This window comes from Crocodylus porosus, unplaced genomic scaffold (assembly GCF_001723895.1).
Source record: "Crocodylus porosus isolate Cpor-Errol unplaced genomic scaffold, CroPor_comp1, whole genome shotgun sequence".
Classification (NCBI taxonomy): Eukaryota; Metazoa; Chordata; order Crocodylia; family Crocodylidae; genus Crocodylus; species Crocodylus porosus.
Window position 1 is genome coordinate 10,759,850 of NW_017728927.1, and position 21,223 is coordinate 10,781,072.

General features: G+C 48.0%; 1 protein-coding gene across 1 annotated transcript in view; it reads left to right on the forward strand.

Moving 5' to 3' along the window:
- Window positions 1–6: 6 nt before the first annotated feature.
- The window catches only part of RNF216 (ring finger protein 216), a 97,715-nt gene continuing 76,498 nt past the window's right edge, over window positions 7–21,223 (forward strand). The window contains exon 1 of the mRNA XM_019541996.1: window positions 7–58. Within this exon, the coding sequence (XP_019397541.1) occupies window positions 19–58 (40 nt within the window). The 5' untranslated portion in view covers window positions 7–18. The remainder of the gene's footprint in view (window positions 59–21,223) is intronic.

A 21,223-nucleotide genomic window follows, 5' to 3' on the forward strand; every position in this document is an offset into this window, starting at 1 on the left:
CCCGGCCGCGGCGGCTCCATGGAGCGGGGCCCGGGCGGGGCGGCCCCAAGGCGGCCCGGTGAGTACCGCCGCCCCGGCCCGCCCTGCCCGGCCTCAGTTTCCCTGTGCGGGGTGGGGGCCGGCTCCGCCCCTGGCTGGGCTGGCTTGACAGGCCGGGACCCCCGAGCGCCCCGGGCCCGAGGGGGGCCCGCCGGGGGTGAGCCTCACACACACAGGGCCTGACACGCGTGGGCGCGGGGGGGCGCGCAGCCGGGAGGCACATCTGGGGTGACCCTCGCACACACAGGGGTGACACACTTGGAGAGGGCACGCCTGGGAGTGAGCCTTTCACAGACAGGGTCTGACACACCTGGAGGGGGCATGCCTGGTGGTGATCCTTGCACACGCAGGGTCTGACACACCTGGAGGGTCATGCCTGGGGGTGACCGTTGCACCGGCAGAGTCTGACACACCTGGGGGGGCACGCCTGGGAGTGACTCGCACACACAGGGTCTGGCACACCTGGGGGGGCACACCTGGGGGTGACTTACACAGACAGGGGCTGCCGTGGCCATGTCTGCCGGTGGCCGTTCCCGGGGATCCCCTGAGCGGTGACCGGCAGGCAGGCTGTGCCGTGCTGCGCTGCCCGCTCCCCATGCCAGATGGGGCTTTTCCATCCCCTTCTGCAGCGGGAGGTGTCCGCACTGCCTGCGCATCCCAGGGGGTCCGAGCTGCAGCAGGACTCGCTCCTTGTCTGGCTGGTTCGTGACTAGATGGACGCTTTTGCTCAGAGACCCTCGATCTGTGCCGGTTGTCAGTGCAGATACCGGCTCTGCTCCGAGGGAGATGGCAAAGGGCGGCCCATTGGTATATACCGCACGCCAGCACCTCCCTGCCCTGGAGCACAGGGACAGCAACCTGGGTTTGATCTTCGGGAAACTTTGCTGGCTGCCGTCTCTGGAGCGATGGGGGTTGTGGAAACGTGATCGGAGCAGGCAGGGCTGAGGTTTCAGACAAAGCCAGGGCCAGGCAACAGTGTTTTGAGGCTCTGTTTGTAAAGCCATTGAGACCCTCAGGTTGTGAGCTGTTGGAGCTGAGATTTGCAACTCATTTCTAGGCAGAATTAGGGAGAACAGTTGTCAAAAATATGCAGCCTGGCACACGGGAGCGCGGCAGCTGCTCTCTGATGCCAGCTTTCCAGCGCCGTCGTCCTTCCTGGGGCGTTTTGCACAGGAAAGGTGGCTTGGGCGTCCCTGGAAAGTGGCCTGCTGAGAGTGCGACTTGCAGCTCGCTCTCCGGTGTGGGGGCCAGTTTCAAAGGTGCAGTAGCAATTAGATACCTAATTACCACTAGTGTCTTTTAAAATACTTCTTACTGACTTGGTTACTTTCCAGTTGTATCCAGTACAAGGCTGAAGGCCACATAGTTGCAACTAGTTGCAGATTGGTTTGACAGAGCTGCTTACATTGGGGGGCTGTAGGACAAATGCGATACAAATAAATAAAATTTCCTTTTCTCTCAGTTTCTTATTTAGTCAGTGAAAAGTAGGCAAGATCTTAACATTTTTAATGAAGTTTTATGTCTTTAACCATCAGTTCAAAAACTATTGGTGACATTTAAATAAGAATGAGTAGGGCAACTGGGTACTCCTCTTTAGCATAGGCAGTGTACAATGCAGCAGGGATATCGCTTAATGTCTCTGACTTTTACAAGGGCCTTAGCAAACAGGTGGGGAGCAGTAAAAGACAGGTGCACTTCTGTGGACCTTTCAGCTACAGCTCCAAATGGCAGCGATGGCTGTCTGTCTGGTTGGCACAAAGACTTTAGCATTAAGTCTGTCGAAAAGAAATAGCCAACTTTTAGAGCTGTGTCATGTCTGTCTTTTATTTTTCGAAGGAGTCACAAAAGAGGATGTTCTTAGATCTCTCCCACTCAAATGCTCTTGCTTTTGCCCTGAGACTGTAGAAGCTGTAGGTGTAACTCGGAAGAAGGTGGGACTTGGTGGTGAAAGCAGAACAAGAAAGGTGGTATGTCCCTGTTCATCCGCCTGTCTGGTGGCTAGTGTTTTAGCCACACTCTTCCCCCTGCTCCCTAGATTCTCAGGTTGGTTAATGGGAACAGAAGGGAGTCCTGCTTTACTGGTTCGCGTCTTAGCAGCTGTTGCTTAAACAAACCTAGGAGGGTGCAGTACTGGCCACAGGGCAGGATCCTTGTTCTGAATTGCAGTGGCGCCTTCGAAGGAACTATCTTTGCTGTACAAATTCCATCTCTAGTCCTGCAGCTCTGCCAAATTCCAGTGAGTTCAGCGGGACTTTCCATATTGAACGATAAACATTTTGATAGTTTTCATGTGCTGGGTGTCTGCATAGTGAGACCAGACATTAATAAACACTTCTGTTTGTCAGGCATATACATGGCTGGACTACAAACCTGGGGCGTTTCAGACCTGTGTCTAGAGGAAGAACTGGAGTGGTTTGGTTCAGGCCATACTGCGTAGCAGTGCGTGGCCTCACCTGCATCAGCTTGCTTTCCTTGGACAGCTGCAGAGGTCAGAGTGCAAATTGGTGTTTTTAGAAGGGCACGAGGGAGCGCAAAGTGTGTTCTTGCTCGCAGCAGGATGCTAAGGTCTTATCAAGCTGCTGGGACGCATATCCATCCATGCACTTCTGGTGGATCAAGTGTTCTGCTTAGCAGTGATGCTGCCAAGGGCGCCCTGGGAAGACCCTTACTGCTGAAGGTCCAAAGCTTTGCCACATGTTGGCTGTCGGACAATGGCAGATGCGGCTTAATTCAGGTGGCAGGGAAGTCACTGCCATTGTAGAAGTGCTTTGGCCATGGAGGTGCTCAGAGTTTTGCTAGCAGAGCTGGAGTTCAAACTCTCGTGCAGACAGGGCCTGGCTTTCCGAGTTCAAACGGTTGTGCAGACAAGGCCTGTGCTTTTCAAGCTGGATATTGTTGTGGAGCTCGAATTCCACTGCCAGCTGCTGCTTTGTCTGGCTGGAGAATGCAGTGGGTGTTACGCTGTGGACCTTTTAACCAGCACAGAATCTGCTGCTCGTGGCTGTTAACATGTTTTGCACTCTGTGGCAGTCGGGCAGACAGTTAAAACGTACAGTGTGACTGCCAAAAAGTAGGTGAAGCATGTTAGTGTTAAAATAACTTTGTTGGTAAGGGATGAATTAGGCAACTGAAAGGAGATGGGAAGTGTCTCTCGGTGGCCAGTACCTGATTAATAAGCATGAGCAACACAAACACCAAAGCAATTGCAGTGAGGCCCAGTGGGTGTTTTCAGAATTGGCTGGAAGAAGTTCCCATTCATAAGCTTGAAGTGTGCGTCTAGAAACACACGCCGTCATTTCTCAATAGCTTTCAGTGGAATAGTTGAAAGTTGACTCCAGCCTGGTCATGGGTCTGAGCATTCCCCGGAGGCTGCGTTCTTTCAGGAGCGTTAGAGCTGCGCTATTCATCTTCGCAGTCAAGAGCTTGTTATACCCGCACTCAGCTTTGAAATTTTTACAGTTTTAGTTTAAATGATTTAAATTGGAACGATGTTCTCCAGCGGTTTGAAATTATTCAGCTTGCTCCCTCTAGCCGTTAAAAACCTTAGATGTTTGTTGAGCAAATGGTCTTGCTGCTGGGCACCTTTTGAGATGGGTCAGTTATATTCTGATGCTTTTTTAAACCAAATTCAATTGTGAGCTGCATTAAACTAAGGTTAAGTGTCGGGCTAAAACTGATGAGGAAGGAAATGCAGTTAACATGTCCAGGACGTGCAGAACACTGCTCTGCTGGCTGATACGTTGCAGCATGGAAGTTATGATTGGAGTCACAGGTCTGGTGCTGAGAGTAACTTGTCTTTTAGTCATCAGAAGTCTTTCAGTACTCTCGCAGAACTCTGGCTTCTCTTCAGATGTATTTTCCAACATCTCAAGTGTGGAGATCTCTGACTGCTGGTCCCAGTCTGACATTTAGAAGGTGGTGTACTTGTGTTAACAGCTCAGTAGGATTAGCCAGAATTTGTAACCCAGCCAGATCATGAAATATTCAGTATTCTTGTTGCTATTGAACGTTAATCGTCCCTTCAGTAAGTAAAAGTTGTAACCTATCCAGTTTCCTTTCCTAGGCGGTTCTCCATGCTGTTGACACTTTAATACATCTTGACCCGCACACAAGAGAAGTTCCAAATCTCCGGTTCCAGGAAGACGTTAGATTGAAGGGAAAAGCATTTAAAAGGAACACCCCCTATGTCCTTTTTTCTGCGTCTCTCTTGCTTAGCATTTGACAGCTCATGCACTGGTTCAGTTTTCTGCCTATAGAGGAGCTTGAAGGTGGCTGTGAGAATAGGAGTGGGTGGGTAATGGAGGGTGGCGGAGCTGATACTGCAACAGCTCAAGTTGGTTATTCTCTTTTAAGGGCTCTCTAATTACATCGCTGGGTCAGAGGCAATTTTAAATGGAAGCTGCTATCTTCGTTGTCCGCGATGCTCATCAGTCACATACCGCAGCTTTTGAAACCCATTGTCGTCCCTCGTTGTAACGAGACATGAAATAAAGTGGATGAGCTGAAGGTGGTCTGGTGCAACCAGCGCTTGGGCTCTAAAGACTGTGTTTCTGGAGGATGCCACCCAGGACACCTAAAACGTCTGCAGAGGGCACTACGTTACAATCCTACACCTCGCAAAGGTGGCAGAGCTGTAGTCGAAATCAAGTTTTTTTGAGAATTAACAGCTGTTTGGTGAAATGGGATCTGATGAGTTGATGTTACTGTGAGCTACAAGTTAGTGTATCCCGCTGCTATAGAGCCTGCTTCATCTTGGAATAAGTGTGGTAGGAAGATGGCCTCTAGTAATAGACCTCATTTCCCTAGCACCGGCTATTGGAAGATCTGGAAGTGTTTTAAAAGAATGGCAGCAAGAATGTTTCCGTTGGGCATAGGCAGGGGCACAGTATTGTCCCCATGTCTCAGATGGAGAAACTGAGAGAGAGGCCAGAGCTTCTCACAGGCTGGAAACAGAATTTGAGTCTCTTGGCATCTGAGGTGGGAAGGGGAGGAGGGTTAGTCTCCAGTACTTTGTGCAGGCTGTTTTGTGCTCCAGGGGTATATCAAGACTAATGCCAAGTCTGTGGTGGAAGACGGCTGTTTAGCCATGCAACAGCGGCCATTTCAAAGTGTTCGCTGGTGATCGGGTGGGTTACCTTCATGCCGCGGAAGGAAACACCCTGACCAGCACTACAAGGGAGCCGACTAGAGGATGATCAACCTCGTGCTGCCGTCACTTCAGAGTGCTCTTCAACTCATTCTGGGATGTGGTCGTAGCAGCAGCACCCAGGTAGCAAAGGCAGGGTGAGGTGACTTCTTCCCTTGCGTTTCCCCCTTGCTGGGACTTTATCAGCATAAGATTTACCCTGCCTGGTCTGCCATTTGCACCAAGTACATGGGTAAATGCTTGGCCCCGTAACACACTGCCAGTCCCAGCTGCTTACATTGCAACAGATGTCACAGTTAGCTGCATATCCACAAAGCGCATAAACTGCTTAAGTGCCTAGCCCCTTCCAGCTCCACCTTCCGTTTTGTAACTTTGGCGTGCTCTCGTCAACTGCTTGCTAACTAGGAGTGTCTGTGTTGTAACGAAGTGCCCTCTACCTTCCTGTGCCGGAAACAGTCCTGGGGAAGCCACTGTCAAAGGGCTGTATTAAAGCCTTGAATGTGATAGTGGGCAGCTCCCATCTCTTGTTTTTCTCTCATAGCAGCCCCCAGAATGCACAGGAGGCAGTCAGTTGAAAGGTTGCTAACACCATGCAGTGGCAATACCGTAAGCCCGGGCTGTTCAGCCGGTGGCCCGCGGTGCTCCTTATGCAGTAGGGAGCTGGCTACAAGCCAATATATGGCCTGTATCACGTGCAGCTTCATAATCGGTGCTCCCTAGGTACATGATGATGTGAATGTGATTTATTTAATGAGCACTTTGATGTTACATTCAGGTGAGTGCATACTACATGCAAGTCCACAGCCTTTTTCCCAGTCCCAAGGCTATGTATTTAAACAGTTTGCCATAGTTTGGTTGCTGGTAGGATTTCCATCAGGCAGCGAGCAAAACCGTTAAGATTCCTTGGCACTAGCTCAGGTAGCCTCACTGACAGCATACGCTGCATTTGGTCAAGCTAAGTGGTGTGTTAGCCGGGTTTCCCTTGGTTCAGCTCTCCTGTTGCACAGCCAGGCTTGTGATGGCTGGAATGCGGCCTTCATCTTAATGCCATGTTGAAAGAGCGCTCATCAAATTTTTGTTTGCGTGTTTTAAATTTGCGGCTCCACTTGCTGACCTTACAGTCTGCACAGTTAATAGCCTATTTGATGTAGCACAATTGCAAAGCCCTGCTTGGGAATCTATACGGTGTTAGATGGAAACCCTCTCTTACTACACAGGATATTTGAACTTTTTGAAAGAGACTGAGAGAAGTTCAGAAAGCACGCTGGCAGAAAAAGAAAAGGAATCATTTGTCCCTATCAAATGGTGCAGTCAGACCTCCTTAGCTCTGTCTGTCATGGCCCTTTTTTACCCTTGCATTTGCAAAGCGATTGTTTCTGCTTAGCTGAAACTGCTGGGTTCCAAGCGGTGTTTTAAATGTCATTTTCTGCAAAACTGAAACACAGATGTACAACACCTGCCTTCAAAGCATTTTAGCTGGTCAACAGAGAATTTGTTCTGTCCTTGTGGAGTTTTATTTAGTCGCAGAGTGCATAGTGCAGAGATTGTGGGGGAACATTGTAAAATATGAAACACTTCGAAGTCTGACCATTAGCTAGTTTCCATGGATTCAATACCGAGTACTGTTGTGACTTTCTGCTTGTTTCAAATATATGCTAGAAAAGCAAAAGACTTTGTAACTGATACTAATTTTAAACAAAATCTTAAGTTGGCACTGCCACTTGGCAGTGCTGGACCCAGTCTGGGTCTCTGTTTCCTGCCTGCTAACCACTGACTGCTTTGGAGCACTTGAACTTGCTGGCATCGGAGATGAGCCAAGGGCAGGATCAGAAGGGCCATAGCACAGCACTAAATAGAAATACAAGCAGCGATACAAAAATCATCATAAATATTGGCCCAAGGATCACAGCACTGGGAGCTCTTTGGTGTCTGGATCTGCAACCAGTGACTGCCCTTCAGCTTATGACTCCAGGATCTCCTCTGTTCACCTTGTGTCTTACCGCGTGGACATTTTCTGCAGGCTTTCAGTACAGCGAAGCACAGACCTAGTTTACTATAGAGGCCTTCCAGCGCTTTTACCAGTATCTGCTCCTGATGCACATTATAACTCGGGCCATGTCTTCCCTGCAGAGTTAACATTGGCTCTTGCCCTAATCTGGCTCCTGCATTTGGCATATGGCAGATGGGCCGGGACAGGCAGCCCAGTAGCAGATAGGGTGAGGAGCAGAAAGCAAAGCGTCAGATCAGGTAAGGAGCACAGGGCAGGGAGTGGAAAGCAGAGCAGCCAGTTGGGCAGGGGAAGAGGATTGAAGTGGTGCTTGAGGAGAGCATGGGGCTAATTTGTGGCACACCTGCCATAAAGGTTGGCCTGCAGTACTCCAGGACTTTCCCACAATTCACCCTCTGGACTGTGAAGCATAGGTGAGCTTCTCCAGAGCTCCCTGGAAAACAGCTCAGCTGGGTATTCCAGCGCAGCAAACTGTGGGACATGCTCCCAGAAGTCCTGGTGCCCCACACGTGTGAGCATCCACACAAGGGTAGCTTTGCACTGTGGCTGCTCACATCTGGGGTGGGGCACCCCAAGTGCCCGAGGTGCTCTGCAGTGAGGATGTTCCCTTCAGGGGAGGCTTGGTTGGATGGGGCTCTTTTCTCTTCTGCCCTGGCAGGGAGGGAACCTTTTTATCAAGATTAAAATGGCTTCAGCTCTATACATAACAGTATTAGCAAGAGCCCAGCTGAATACAGTGAACCAGCTGGGATAGGAAAGGCATAGTAAAAAATATACTATAGCAGAATACCTGGATTGAATCTCTGGGTCTGTCTGATAGACCCTCTTCTCTAACTAGGACTTGAGGTCTTCCCCTAACCAGACTCAGGCTGCTTCCAGGATCCAATTTGTGCCTAATGCCTGGGGACTACTGATGTGCATATACTATATAAAGACAGTGTAAAGGAGGCTTGGAGAAATTTCTCCGTATTCATGTAGTCTGTAGGGAAGTTTCTGAATGTCCCCAGGTAGATGTCCTTCCGAGCAGCTAGCAGTGAACTGACCCTTGGTTTAGTTTGCATGGTAGAAGAAGAGAATGCTTTTCTGCATGTGTTTTAGATAGCTAGGTTGGCTCTCTGGCTTAAATGAACCGTGAGCTAACTTCTTCCCTTTGTGGTTAGCAGCAAGTTTTACACAAAGTATGAGAACTAAATGGATTTTAGAAGAGTTTCATTTCTGTACCTTCTTCCTGGCTTGAAAGGCGAAGACCGAAGAAGGTGTCATCAGCAGAGTCACTTGGGGGTGCTCAGGGCAGGAGCAGACGGGTCTCAAATTATACAGAAGAACAGCCTTTAAAAAATCTCGAAGCGGGGCCCTTGGCAGCAAGGCAGTGCATGCACACACATCTGAGACTTGCCTTGCCTGAAAATAAGCAGCCCAGCTGCTGCATAAGAGAGCCTTGTTTTTGCTGCCCAAGGCCAGGCTTTTTCTCTTTTCACACAGTTCCTGGTAAGAAAGCGTGAGGTTTGCTCGCTGGCTTCAGCTGTCTGAAAGTGAAACTTTGTAGGAACTCCCAAACATAAAAATTTAAGAAGCACAATGCAGCGGTCTTCTCCCCTGCCTCATCTATTTGGCCTTCATGGTACGAACCCCGGGCGAGCGGGTTACAGACGAAACTACATCTGGATCACGTCTTCCTTGGTGCTGCTGGCTGTTCTGTCTTCAGGTTCTTCTGCTGAGTGCCCTGGCCAGCTGCTTTGTATTTCAGCTGCTGTAAGAATAGTCCCCTCGGGTCATTATAAAGAGGAAAAATTTATTTTATCTCCGGTTCTTGCTGTTGCTGGCATCTTATGTTGGTCTTCAAGACTCTGCGCAGTGCCCATTGGTTTTTGTGGGACGCGAAGGGTGCAGCAATGCAGGGTGTTGGCTGCTCGCCTCCCGTTTGTCCTTCCAGCTAGACCTTCAACTAAACATTAGCTGGAAGGAGGCAGATGAACACCCTGCATTGCTCTCCACAAGTCTGGGCTAAAAGCAGCTGTATTGAGGAAAACAGCACACCAAAACCAACAGGCACTGTGCATTGTCTTGAAGACCAGTGTAAGGTGCCAGCAACAGCTGGAACTGGAGATAAAAGAAGTTTTTTTCCTGTTTAAAATAAGCTGCAAAAAAAGCAACCTGCTCCTTTCACTGATTGACAGCATTGTCACCCATTTAGGTTAGTCCAGCCAGCAGGCCTGGACGTGTCATCTCCCTCTCTCTCATCCTCTTTGAAGTCAGGCCAGGGTGGCATCTTGGAGGCTGACTTGTTCGGAGAGACACAAAGCTTTTACAGGCGACAGCCACCTGTATCAGGTGTTATGAATATGGAATAGTCATACTCATCGCATCTAATGCATTAGGTCGTTGCCTATGAAATCTGCACACCTCTCTGAATGAGTTGGTCTCTAAGGTGCTGTCCTGCCATGCTTCTGCCTGTTCCCTCTGAGAGTGAAGGCTGATGGAGCAGCCTTCAGCATTTTGCAGACTTGCATCCAAGGGGTTGCATAGCTGTTTAAAAATCCTGTTCCAGTCTGCCTGTTTTACATAGTAGCATTGAAGGGAACACTTGAGATTTGAGAAATCTAAGCAGAGATTGCAGAGGAAATGTGGCTTTCCCCCCCCTCCCTCCCCCTTTGATTTGCTTCTTGCACTTGCAGAACTCTTTGTGTCCCTCCTCTGCCAGGTCAGTCCATGTCTCGCTCATTATTATGTGGGCCCCTTGCACAAGAACGGAAAGAAACCTGTTAAGAATAAAAATGTATTGTAAATAACACGTTGGCAGGGCGGCTGCTGGCGGGCAGAGCAGCGGAAGCTTCTGCTTTAAGCTCGAGCAAGTGTCAAGCAAATGGTGCAGGAACAGACCAGGACTGCCTCGGCTTCAAGAGAAGTCACTAAACTTGAGGATTTGGAGCTGATCTCCATGAGTGAAGAGTAGGAGCAAGGATGTTGGCCTTTGCCACCAAATATGTCCAAGTTGGAGCTCACATGGTTTCATATGACATTCCTTTTGTCCCCACCCTCATGTCAGAAGACCAAGACGGAGCAATTTCTTAAAATAACTCCTTGAAAGATGAGTTGTGAGCTGTTTCTGGAGCTAGTTGAGTCAGTTCTTCATACCTGTTACTCCTATATTCCAGTTCCGACAAAGCCCAAATACCTGGACCCCCCTCTCTCTAAGGAACCGTGACCGTGCTCCTATTTATCCCAGCACATGTAGTGGGCTTTCACAACTAACAGCATTTTCTACAGGTCGATTGCTCTGGTCTTTAAGAGCAATGCTTTTGTACAGCGGCTTATGCTTGTAAACCTTTGGATCTTCCCTTTTGCCCTCAAACCAGATAGCACCGAGCATCAAATGGCAGTCAGCATCCTTCTCACCAGTCTATACCATGATCTCAAAAGTGGTTTCTCGGCGTCTTGTAGGCTAAGATCAGGTGGGGAGCATCCAAATCCCAAAACCTTCAGGCTTGGGCCTGCATGTAAGATGCCTGCCAATGGATTTGGAAGTATCTGAAGTCCCAGGGCAAGAGCCTGGGATGGAGGATGGGCACTGGTTGTAGCGCCGTCTATGGTGTTTAAAATGATTTAGTTCTGCCTGCTCAGTCGATACGGTTTTTGGAACGATTGTGTTCTGCTCAATCAATATCATTTGGATCTGGTTTGGCTGATTTGACCTGGACCACCAAATATGTATTAATATCTGTCTGTCTGTCTGTCTATCTATCCCACCTGCCCTCCTTCGCGTCTCCTCGAGCCACAGTGAGACCCAAGTGACTGTGGGCAATGTTTCCATGCCCTTGGCACTGCTCCTTGTTTTTGCTGCTCCTTGTAAATTGGCATTTTCTGGCCAGCATTATGGGCTGGTACAGAGCCTCATTGCTGTGTCATTGGGCCAACTTTGGCAGAGGTCAGTCTCAAGGCCTGGGAAACTTCCAGCACCCGAGTTTGGCAAGCTGGAACAGATGAAGTAACTTCAAAGGTGCAATCAACTTTTGAAACACAGTCAGATTTGAAATTAGTTAAAAATAGTCTTGGTACTAAACCTGCCTCCTGAGTCCTTTTGCCAATATTTGTCGTTTGGAAAGTAATTATAAATCTGTCTTAAAATTCTCTCCCCTGTTGCTTTAGGGGAAGAAACCCACACAGGGAGAAGAAACCGACTGTACAGGGAAAACCAGTCAAATTGGTTGTATAAAAAGTACTGTTGGATAAACTTGCCACTTAATTTGCATAGCTCCACTTGCCTCTCTAGTGGGGATTAGTTTATAACAATAGCGGAAAAGGAGGGAAGGGGAGAAATTTCTGAGAATTGCGATTAATTAAAGTTGTTGATTTTAATAGGGTAAAGAAACCAAATGCAGCTTGAAACTAGAATATGATGATAGCAATGAAGTTTCTGTTCCTGAGAGCTCATTAAGTCAGGTTTGCAAAATGAAAAGTATCATTAACCTCTTGAATTCCAAAACACTTCTGTGTTTGCCTCTGTAATTCTTGCTAGCTGGCTGGCATTTGTGTTGCGAAGATAACTGTTTTGTTGCATGTACATTTTATGTACTAACGTGGAGCCCCGTTTTTGTGGAACGACCCTATGTTTTGTGTACCCAGTCTGGCTAGCTCGTGCAAAGTGGCAGGAGGGGGCACAGGGGAGGGAGAACATAGTCATTTTGTATAATGCATTATGGTCTAAAGTAACTGTAAAAATGGCACCAGCTTACTCAGCAGATTGCTCTCGCTCTTCCAGAGGGCTTTTTCACGTGGCAGGGGCAGCCAGCTCTGTGTTAAAGCAGTCTAGGTTTGTCAATGGGATTGTTAACTGAGCCTCTTGCGAAGGGCAAGATAAGTAGACACCATTCCTAATGCACCTCAGCTGAATAAGGATTTTTTTGGGAAAACCTTGTTTTGCTTTTTGTGTGTGAAGAACGGTGACTTTTTGGGGGGTGGTAGGGCTAGTGGCCCTCTGTCCTCTGGAGATCAAGAGTTGGGAATTGGAGGAGTGATGAACCAAAGAGCCGTCTGAAACCGGATCCTGAAGGCAGTTCTCCCACCTACTTAGGGTGGTTGATTCTCTCCTGACTGTGAATCTGCCTGTTCTGGAGAGAACAGAAAAGGATCTTTCCTCCTGAGCATTGTTTCTGTGGCTCCCCATACATGCGTTGTGTGGGACAGCTGGGACTAAGTAGCTAGCAGTACCCATAGACCTTCAAAAAGGGGATCAGCTGGTTTTGCAGAAAGCTCCAGCCAAACAAGATGGCCCAAACCTGGCAAGCCCAGGGCAGTTGGTACAAGTTGATCGGAGCTACAGAAAGGCGTGTAGTAGGTTTGAACCTGAACAGGGCAAGATCTCGTTGGCTGAGACATGCAGACCTGTGCCGTGAGTTTCTGGCTTGCTGCAGCTGGAGTGATCCAAGGGGCAGCTGGGCTTTGGGCCTTTATAGCCATGTCCAGAGCAAGTGCATCCTGAGCCCCTGTGCTCTGAGAGAGTGCATTGCCACCACGTGGCACCAAACACTTTGGTCTCCAGCCAGGTTATTTTACTAGTAACCATTTATTTTTCTTCAGTAAGTCAAATGTGGCGTTCACAGGAGTGTGCCACAGGCCACCTCCCATGAGAGAGACTACAGAGGAAAGCAGAACAAGGCTGAACACGCAAGAATTTGACATGAGAGCAGCATAAGCAAAACCTAGCTCATGAAATGCTAGCTAGTTCTCCAGGATAAAATGGAGGGCAAAAGCAAGCAGCAGAGAGCTGGCGTTCTTGCATGTGCACGTTCCTGTGTCCAGAGACTTCAGTGATGGCCTGGCCCCCGTCATAGCCAATTTTATCCTAAAATGGCTCATTTCAAGGTGGTTCTTCTTTCTGGCTAAACTGTCAACTCCTTTGCTTGCTTGGTACCTGGGAGAGCCCTGTGATCTGCTTTCTGGATTTACTCGGGTAGATCCAGTTAGTATTGGAAGGCGGAGGCAGGGCCCACTTGAGTATAATGAAAGGAGAAGAGAAAATAAGAGTGATGAGACAAGATTTGTACAGAGCAAGCTGTGGTTTGGGGGACGCGCTAGGGAAAACTTTGTGAGGATAATGGAACTTGTTGCCAAAAACCCTCTGTTCCTGGACATGGATGGAGATGCAGTGTTACACAGAACGATGAGAAGCAGTGCTGAATTAATGCGTGTCCAGGCAGCAAGGGGTTTAGACATTAGCAAATAAGAAATTGCCCCTTTCAAGGAGAGTGTTCTGGTAGCTGTGCAGCTCCCTCTGTTTTCCTACAGCGCTTGTCAGCATAATACAGCACTTTATAAACCATTAGTGACCTGATCCTCCCAATAGCTTTGTGTGGAAGGGAAGCATTAACCCCTTGAATATTTGGGAGCTGAGGCACTGAAGTCATTTAGGGAGTATGGGTTTTATTCTTGACTCTACTGTAAATCTCGAGTCCCGGCCCCTCCTTCTGGTTGGCTTCTTAAAGGGCTCTCATTCTTTCACAGGCTTACATGCTTTATTAAACTAAGTCAGATGTTAACTTGGAGGCCTGAATATATCCAGGGGTGTAGATTGTAGGTGTGGTGGTATAAGGACATACACAGACAAGGTTCTTGGGGTAAATCTGATATCTTTTATTAAACCAACTCAAATACTTGGCAGAATTCTTCTTTGCAAGCTTTCAGGTATAAACGCCTTTCATCAGGCTGACAAAGCTTGAGAAAAGCTCGCAGTGAAGAACTTTTTCCAACTGTTTGTGTTGCTCTAATAAAAGAGATCAGATTTACCCGAAGAACCTTGTCTGAAGATATCCAGAACTACTGTCTGGAACTGGCTGAGAGCTGTGATTTACCAGTCAGAGGTTCTTTAGGAAAGTTGTTGCTAGCAGACGGTGTGCTGTGGCTGTGTTGTATGAGCGCTGTAAGGCAGGAAGAGCAGGGTGTGCATTCCTTTCCCTAGGCTACAGCCAAGCAGTCCCCAATTGAGATGCTGTCCTGATGCGTGGGGTGTTGTACAATTGTGCTGGAAGGCACAGGCCTTGCTGTAAAGATTGCTTTCCTTCTGCAGACGGTTGCATGTCTTATTTGCCCACAAAGCGAAATACCTGCTGACTGAGCCTCAGGGGTGTCTTTCCAGAAGGGATCCCGGAAGTGGAGCCAGGCAAGGCCCTCGGGGCTAGACTTCCAGGTTGAGCAGGTGCCTGCCCAGGCTCCTGGCCTCCCCCACACCGCCACTGCGGAGGAAAGGACTGGGCCCCCCTGCAAAGCAGGTTCCGCGCAGCCCACCCACAGCTCACCCCCCTGGCCCTGGGGCAGGCGGGGAGTCTCCGCAGCAGCAAGGATCAGGTCCCTTGCTACTTGTGCTTGAAAGCAGGCTCCTGCAGCATGCCTGGGAAGAGGCCAGCTTACCCCATGGGAGCCTTTGAAGAGTGCTGCAAGGTGCCATGCAATGTTAGCACTGTTAGGTTGGCAAACATGATTCACAAGATTAAACCCAGAGATTTCAAATAGAAACGTGTAGTTGTAGTCTTTCTGAGTTCTTTGCAACAGAAAAGCTGCTCGATTACTTTTCTGTTGTCAAAAAGGGAGTGAAAACAAAGAGCTGGCATTTACTTAGGGGTACCTTGAGTCTATCCAGGGGTGCCTCTGTCTAAAAAGGTCAAGAGCCACTGGCCTGAGCTGTCACTTGGTTTCTGCACAAGTGCATAGATTACAATAGCTGTGTTGTAGGTATTTGTGGCAATCTTTGGTTTTGCTTTTCAGGTGTAGCCCAGCAGTTCCGTGTGCACAGTTGATTGCCGATTTCTGTGCACTAAATCTTAGTGCTGTCGTGGACTTTGCTTCCTCCAGTGGGACTTCTAAGCCTTTGCTTGTGTGGCTACAGCTTAACTTGTTCAGCTGCTTTTCTCTCAACAAAAGTAGGTGGTGGCTGGTCCACATACCAAACCCTTTGGTGAAATAATTACTGGAAATGCCCAAGGGGAGGGCAGCCTTGTTTCCCCTCAATTCAGTTTTGTACATTCAGTGGCTGAGTTTTCATGGTTTTGCATTGTGAGTCCTGCCTGCTGCTGGTTAGTCACAAGTCATGCATTATTGAAGCAGCAGCTTTTTGTTTTAACAGCTTGAGGCTGGCCAGAAGATCAGCTAGCTTTCAGGCGAACAGCCGAAAACAAGTTGGCTGCCTGCGGGGAAAAAGGGAGAACTGATGCTGCTTTGTGAGCGGAAGAGAGCTATGCTGTCAGGTAGCTTATGCTCAAATCGTACTGTACAGCAGGAGGGAGGAAGCCTGAAACACAACTCAGTGTTTCGGATGTATTTTTTTAAAGTCAAACTTATTTTTTTTCCAACGCTTCCTACCTTCCTTTGCATTTTAGCAACCCAGCTTTTACAGCAGTGTGCTGGAGCCAGAGAGCAACATAGGCTATAACCACAGTCTCCTACAAACGTCTTGTGACATCCTTACCAGCCCAACTTGAGCGGGCCAGGGGAAAGGAGAAGGGAAGTGATAAGGCAAGGCCGTTGTAAGATGTCTTTCTTGCACCAGGAATTTCTTTGGGCTGCTGGGGTTGGAGTGTTTTGAAGTCTGAGACCCGAATTGGGAGCTACCACATCTATACACTGTTTCTTCCAAAGGGAATCTGCTGGTCCTTGGCAGCACCAGTGATATCAGCATGTGAAATGCAGTGAAACAGCTTTTTCAGCTCTTATCTGCAGCTGGGGCGGCAGGAAGCTTTGAAGACTGTAAACTCCTTTGAACGCAGACCTTGACAAGAAAGAAAAAGGCAGAGCCTGCCCACTTGTGGTTACAACGGCGCAGCTATAAATTCTTTATGGACTTTTTTCTCTGCTGTGCAAAATACCCTACTTGGCGAGCAGGGGATGGTGACAGGAGGTGCAGTGAAAACAGCCAAGCGTGGTGCTGTCAAATGTACAGAATTAAACTGGGCTAGGGAGAAAGAAAGGAAGCTTCAATAGCCTTTGGGTTAAATTAAGTGGAAATTCAGAGTGATTCCACATCTGTAGGTTTATGGTGTTCTTGGCCTTTCCCCTACACTTCCAAGGGATGCTGCAGAATGGCAGCACTAGCTGTGAATTGTCCTCCACTGGGGTTTAGTTCAGAGGGAGCAAAAGCCTTTGTGCCAGGGCAGGTTGCTGTGATGTTGGTAGGAGTTCAGACAACACTGCCTGCCAAGCCTTATTGCCCTGTGCCTGTCCTCTCCTGTTCTGATTTGCAGGGGGGCTGGACCCGATGATCTCGTGAGGTCCCTTCCAGCCCCTAACATCTACGACTCTGTAAATCTGTGATGGAAATCCCTCTTGCTTGTATCCTAGTGGCAATTAGCTTGGATGTAAGCAGCCACATAGTGAAGGATCTGTACGTGGGGCTTACTTATTTTCACACTTTCACATGAGACAGTTGTTGGCTATGTGAGGTTGCCTTGATCTCTGCTACTTCTCAGATTTTTGACAGCCTGGCACTCTAAATGTGCATCCCTTTTTCTTATTTATGCCACTAACTGGAATTGCTCTGTTTACCGAGCTTTGACACAAATCCTTCAAGTGCTGATGAAATGCTGTGCTGGAAGCCCGACTGCTTTTTCAGAGTCCCCACTCCCATGTCGTGGGTTTGTGAGCAGCACTCTTCATGGGGCAAGGGGAGTGGGAAGAAGGAAAGGCATTGGCACTGCATCAGATCCAGCCTTTCATCGTGATATCAGTTGATAGTCCTTGGTTAAAATGTGAATGTTATCAAGTTTTAAAGCTCTTGGAGTACCTCTGCACGGGTTCCTGTACTTCCTGTATGGGAGAGCAGCTTTGTCTCCACTTGAGAGATGACCTGCCTGTATCTCTGCCTTTGTTTCTCAGGATGGTAAAACTTGTCTGCCCAAGCTTGCGTGCTTTCTTTTTGTTCTCCTGAAGTAAGCGGGAGTTTCCTTCTGAAGGTTATTGAGAAAACCCAGCTTTTGTTTTCAGTCTTGTTTTGGGCATCCGTTGGCTGCCTTGCTCTGCAGGTCCAAGCCTGCAGCTTTCCATGCTCAGCCCTGCGCACCTGTCAGCAGTCCCAGGCCTGGCAGCTGGGCATTTGCTCTCTGTCCTGCTCCTTGATGCTTCCTCCTTGGGAGCTGGCTCTCTCCGGTGCTGCCAGGCTGTATGTGGTTTCTACAAAGGTCGTGCTTTGTTTTGCATCTGTATTTATTCTGTATGCAGGTATTGAAGGGGTGACTGTTTCCTTGGAGGTATTTTCCTCCATTTAACTGTTTCCCCCTTCAGGATCCAATGGCTGCCAGTCCATCTGCTCTATAGAAAGTAAGTTTTGTAGGAGCCGATGGAATGACATACATGGCTGCCTTTCAAATAACTGCAGGTAGAGGATTGGTAGGGCAGACTCACTATAATGCTCCTCCTTGCCCCACGGAGAAAGCCACTACTTAATATCCATGACACAGGTCTCCTTTCCATGTTCACGGCAAGCAGTCTATCTTTGCATCCAAATAGATCTCTTGGATCAGGATCACTGCCTGAATGACCAAACTCTGCTCAGAGCTCCTATTTAAACGCATGGGTTTCTAATACTTGGAGCAGGGAGAAAGGTGGACAAGACTTGTTGGATAGTGACATATCTGATATATTAACATTTATGTGGTATGTATGTGGTGCAGTATGTGGTCTTCTCGTTGCTAGAGTGAATGTGAATGGGCTTGTGGTGAAGGAGGAGTGTGGGTTTATCCTGGTGCGTAATAAGAACAGGCGCATGCAACATTTTGAATAGCCTGGGAGTTTTCTTTTGGGGTTAGCCATATTGGTCTGGGGCTATACGGTAGACAGAGTCTTTTGGTTTGAGTTGATTATCTTTTATTAGACCAACTTGGAGGTGGGTTGATGTTTCTAGCAAGCTTTTGGATATCACAGTATCCTTTTTCAAGCTAAGTGGAGTGCAGAAGGGGGTGAATCCATCAGTAGTCTGTGTAAGTGGATACTTGAATAGCCCAGCAGATTGTAATGACTATTTGGGGCATTTCTGACTTTATAATCTCTTCCTGATGATCTCCTTGAATGTATTGACAAAACGTGAAAGTTAATTCCTGAATTGTGTGCGTCTCTTTGGAGCAAGGTGGCTTTCACTTGAGAGAAAAAGGCATGGATGAGCATCAATCTCCTGTCTTTCCCATCAGGTGAAAGTGAATAATCAGCTCAGGCTGTAACTTCCCTTTGTTACTGCATGTGGTTGTTTTGGGGGATGGTTCCTCCTGTTTCTGAGTTTTCCCACTGTTTTTTCCAGTTATACCACCAGGTGGATTCTGAGCATTTTGGGCTGAAATGGTTCTGACTTTGCATCCTAGGTTGTCTTCTCTGTTGTCATGATTGAGCTAGTACATGCCCTTGGAGAGAAATCAGTCCAAACCCAAATGCTCTGCCCTGTAAAGGAATCTTTCATTTCTGTTGGTGAGTAAAGTAGCCTCCAAAGGCAGGCAGTACTTTCTTCCCATTCAGAATATAATCTAAAAGCTCATTTGATCCTAGAAATGGAGATTTTTATGTGAATCAGGGAGGTTTGCTCTATTTGGAGTAATATTGCATGTTAGTAGAGTGAAGAAATTTTTGTCCCCTGAATCCGATTCATTCTTCGAGGGCTGGTGCCATGTAGCGATGCCTGCTTCCAGACTGCCCTGGGAACAGGGGTGGCATATACAGTAAGTAGACACGGTTCTGTGGGTAAATCTGATATTTGAATTGGTCTAATAAAAGATATCAGATTTACCCAAAGAACCTTGTCTGCCTGGTCCTTAGACCAACACGGCTATAACCTACATCCCTGCAACATATACAGTAAGTGAAATAGATGCCTGCAGTCCCTAACCAGAGACATGACCTGTCAAGGGCAGCAGTACTGATGGAAACAAGTTGCAAAAAGTCTTTCAACTGTTGAGCTCTTCTGCTTTCAACATCTCCAGTATACTGGAGCTTGAGGTTTTGATGAGATCTGTTCTCTCAGCCATTTTGAGGTGTCTTGAAAAACATAAGGCTTTTAAAAGCAGTTCATTTAGTGAGCCAGACTTGAACTTCCCAGTGGTTTAGCGTGTCTTAGGAAGGTCCATTTGACAAGGCATCCTGGCCTCTCGAGGGCCTGCTTTTTGCCTAGGGAGAATGTGCTTTTTCAGTCCTCGGTATCTGTAGTTCCCCCATTTGAGAATCAAACTGGCTCAGACTGTGGCCGTTCTTGAAAGAGGAACCGGGCAGTGTTGTTTTTTTTCCCCCCTCATCCTCTGTTTTGAGGCTTGATGTTGCTGTTAAAATCCCGCTTCTGTTTTGTTATGCCAAATCAAAAAAATCAAATCAAATGCCAAATCAAAATAATTGCAGGTTCCTATCTGTCGGGTGTGTTTTGTGTTGAATCCCACCTGTTTAATGACATTCTGGAGTAACTCAAGACTTGGCTGAGAGCACTGGCAGTGGCGCTGTCTTCGGGGGTTTATACCTAACTGCATTTCTTTGCTTGGCACACCCTTTAGCATGAAACACTGTCATGGGGATTTTTCTTTTAGGATAACATTTAGAAAAACAAGGCCTTTAGCTTCAAGCATGGTTGACTTGGGAGGTGGAAACAGCAGGGTTAAGAGTGTCTAGCCCTGCTGGGGAAACAGATGAGATCCCATCAGAATTGGACAAGGTGCGAGGGTGACGCCTACATTGGTGTCCGTCACTGATTGTGGAGAATCACCACTTACCTTGACTCGCTATCTTAAAAAAAAAAAAAAAAAGCCCTCCCACCGTTCCTTGTGGAGCTCGTTGTTTGTGGTGTTTGCTAATGGAATCGCCTCTTTTTCTTCTTGGAGGTTCCCCCCCATCCATTTTGATGTTTAAAGGCTTCCCTTGAATAATTTCATGCATCTAGACCAAATGTTTATGACAGCACGAAAGCCAAACAAGCAGATGTCTTACCCTTTGTCATGCCACAAATGCCCACATTTGTGAGTGTGACCATACCTGATAATAGTTTGTGCTGCCTTTTCATGTCCAGTGCTCGTTTGCCTGTCTGGACAGGTGCTTCCAGGGCTTTAGGGGTCTGATCCTGCACGCCCCAGGAATGTCTCTGCAGGAGCCTATATTGTGCTGCTGCACCCCCAGTCACCCTGGAGCCAGGGCATGGCAGCAAAGCGCATGCACCAAGGAACCCCTTGCTAGGGGATTCCTGGGGTGCGTGTCTGCAAGCAAGAGAACCCAGGGCTTGCAGTCTGCAGCGGTGTGCCCCAAGTCGGGGCAAGCACCCGGGCCTTTGTCCCACTGAATCAGGCCTTTGGAGGTCTGAGAACAGCAGGGGCCTGACCCTGTGGGCCAACCTCCTTGCCGCTGTCTATAGATACCACTGAAGACGCATCCCAGCACAGCCAATCCTGCTCCAAAGGAGATCTGTTTAAACCCAGAGAGAGCAACTTCCACAAGTCTCTGTGGGACAGGTAGTGAGACAGGGTCCTCCCTGGAAACAAGGCTGACTTTGCATCCATCCTAAGGGTTTTGTGCAGCAGGATTCATCCCTCTTTAAGGGGAATGGAAGATCACACCCTTATAAATGAGGGCTACTTAAAAACTGAAGGGCTGCTTGCAGACCATTTAAAAAAGCAACCTAAAACCCCCCAAAATTTGTTTTACTGGAAGAAGCAGCCAGTAGCGGCCTTAGAGGAGCAAGCCAATGGACCGCCCGGGCCCCGCACTTTAGGGGGCCCAAAATTTTGCAACAACACTGAATGTTCATATTATCAATATTGCATTAAATTAGTTTCATTGCAGTTTCGTGGATAGGGCAGAGTGAAATTGAAATGTGAAGATGTCTGACTTGCTCATAATTCATCAAAATTAAGCCTCTAAGAGGCCCCAAATGACTCTCTTGCCCACGGCCCCAACCACCCCGAGGCCACCATTGAAGCAGCGCATTACTTTGACCCAGCTCCACAGCATCTGTATAGATCGGGCATTTCATTGGGACTTTTGGGGGCTTTAATTTAAAGCTGAGTCAATTAGCTATTGCATAAAAGTGC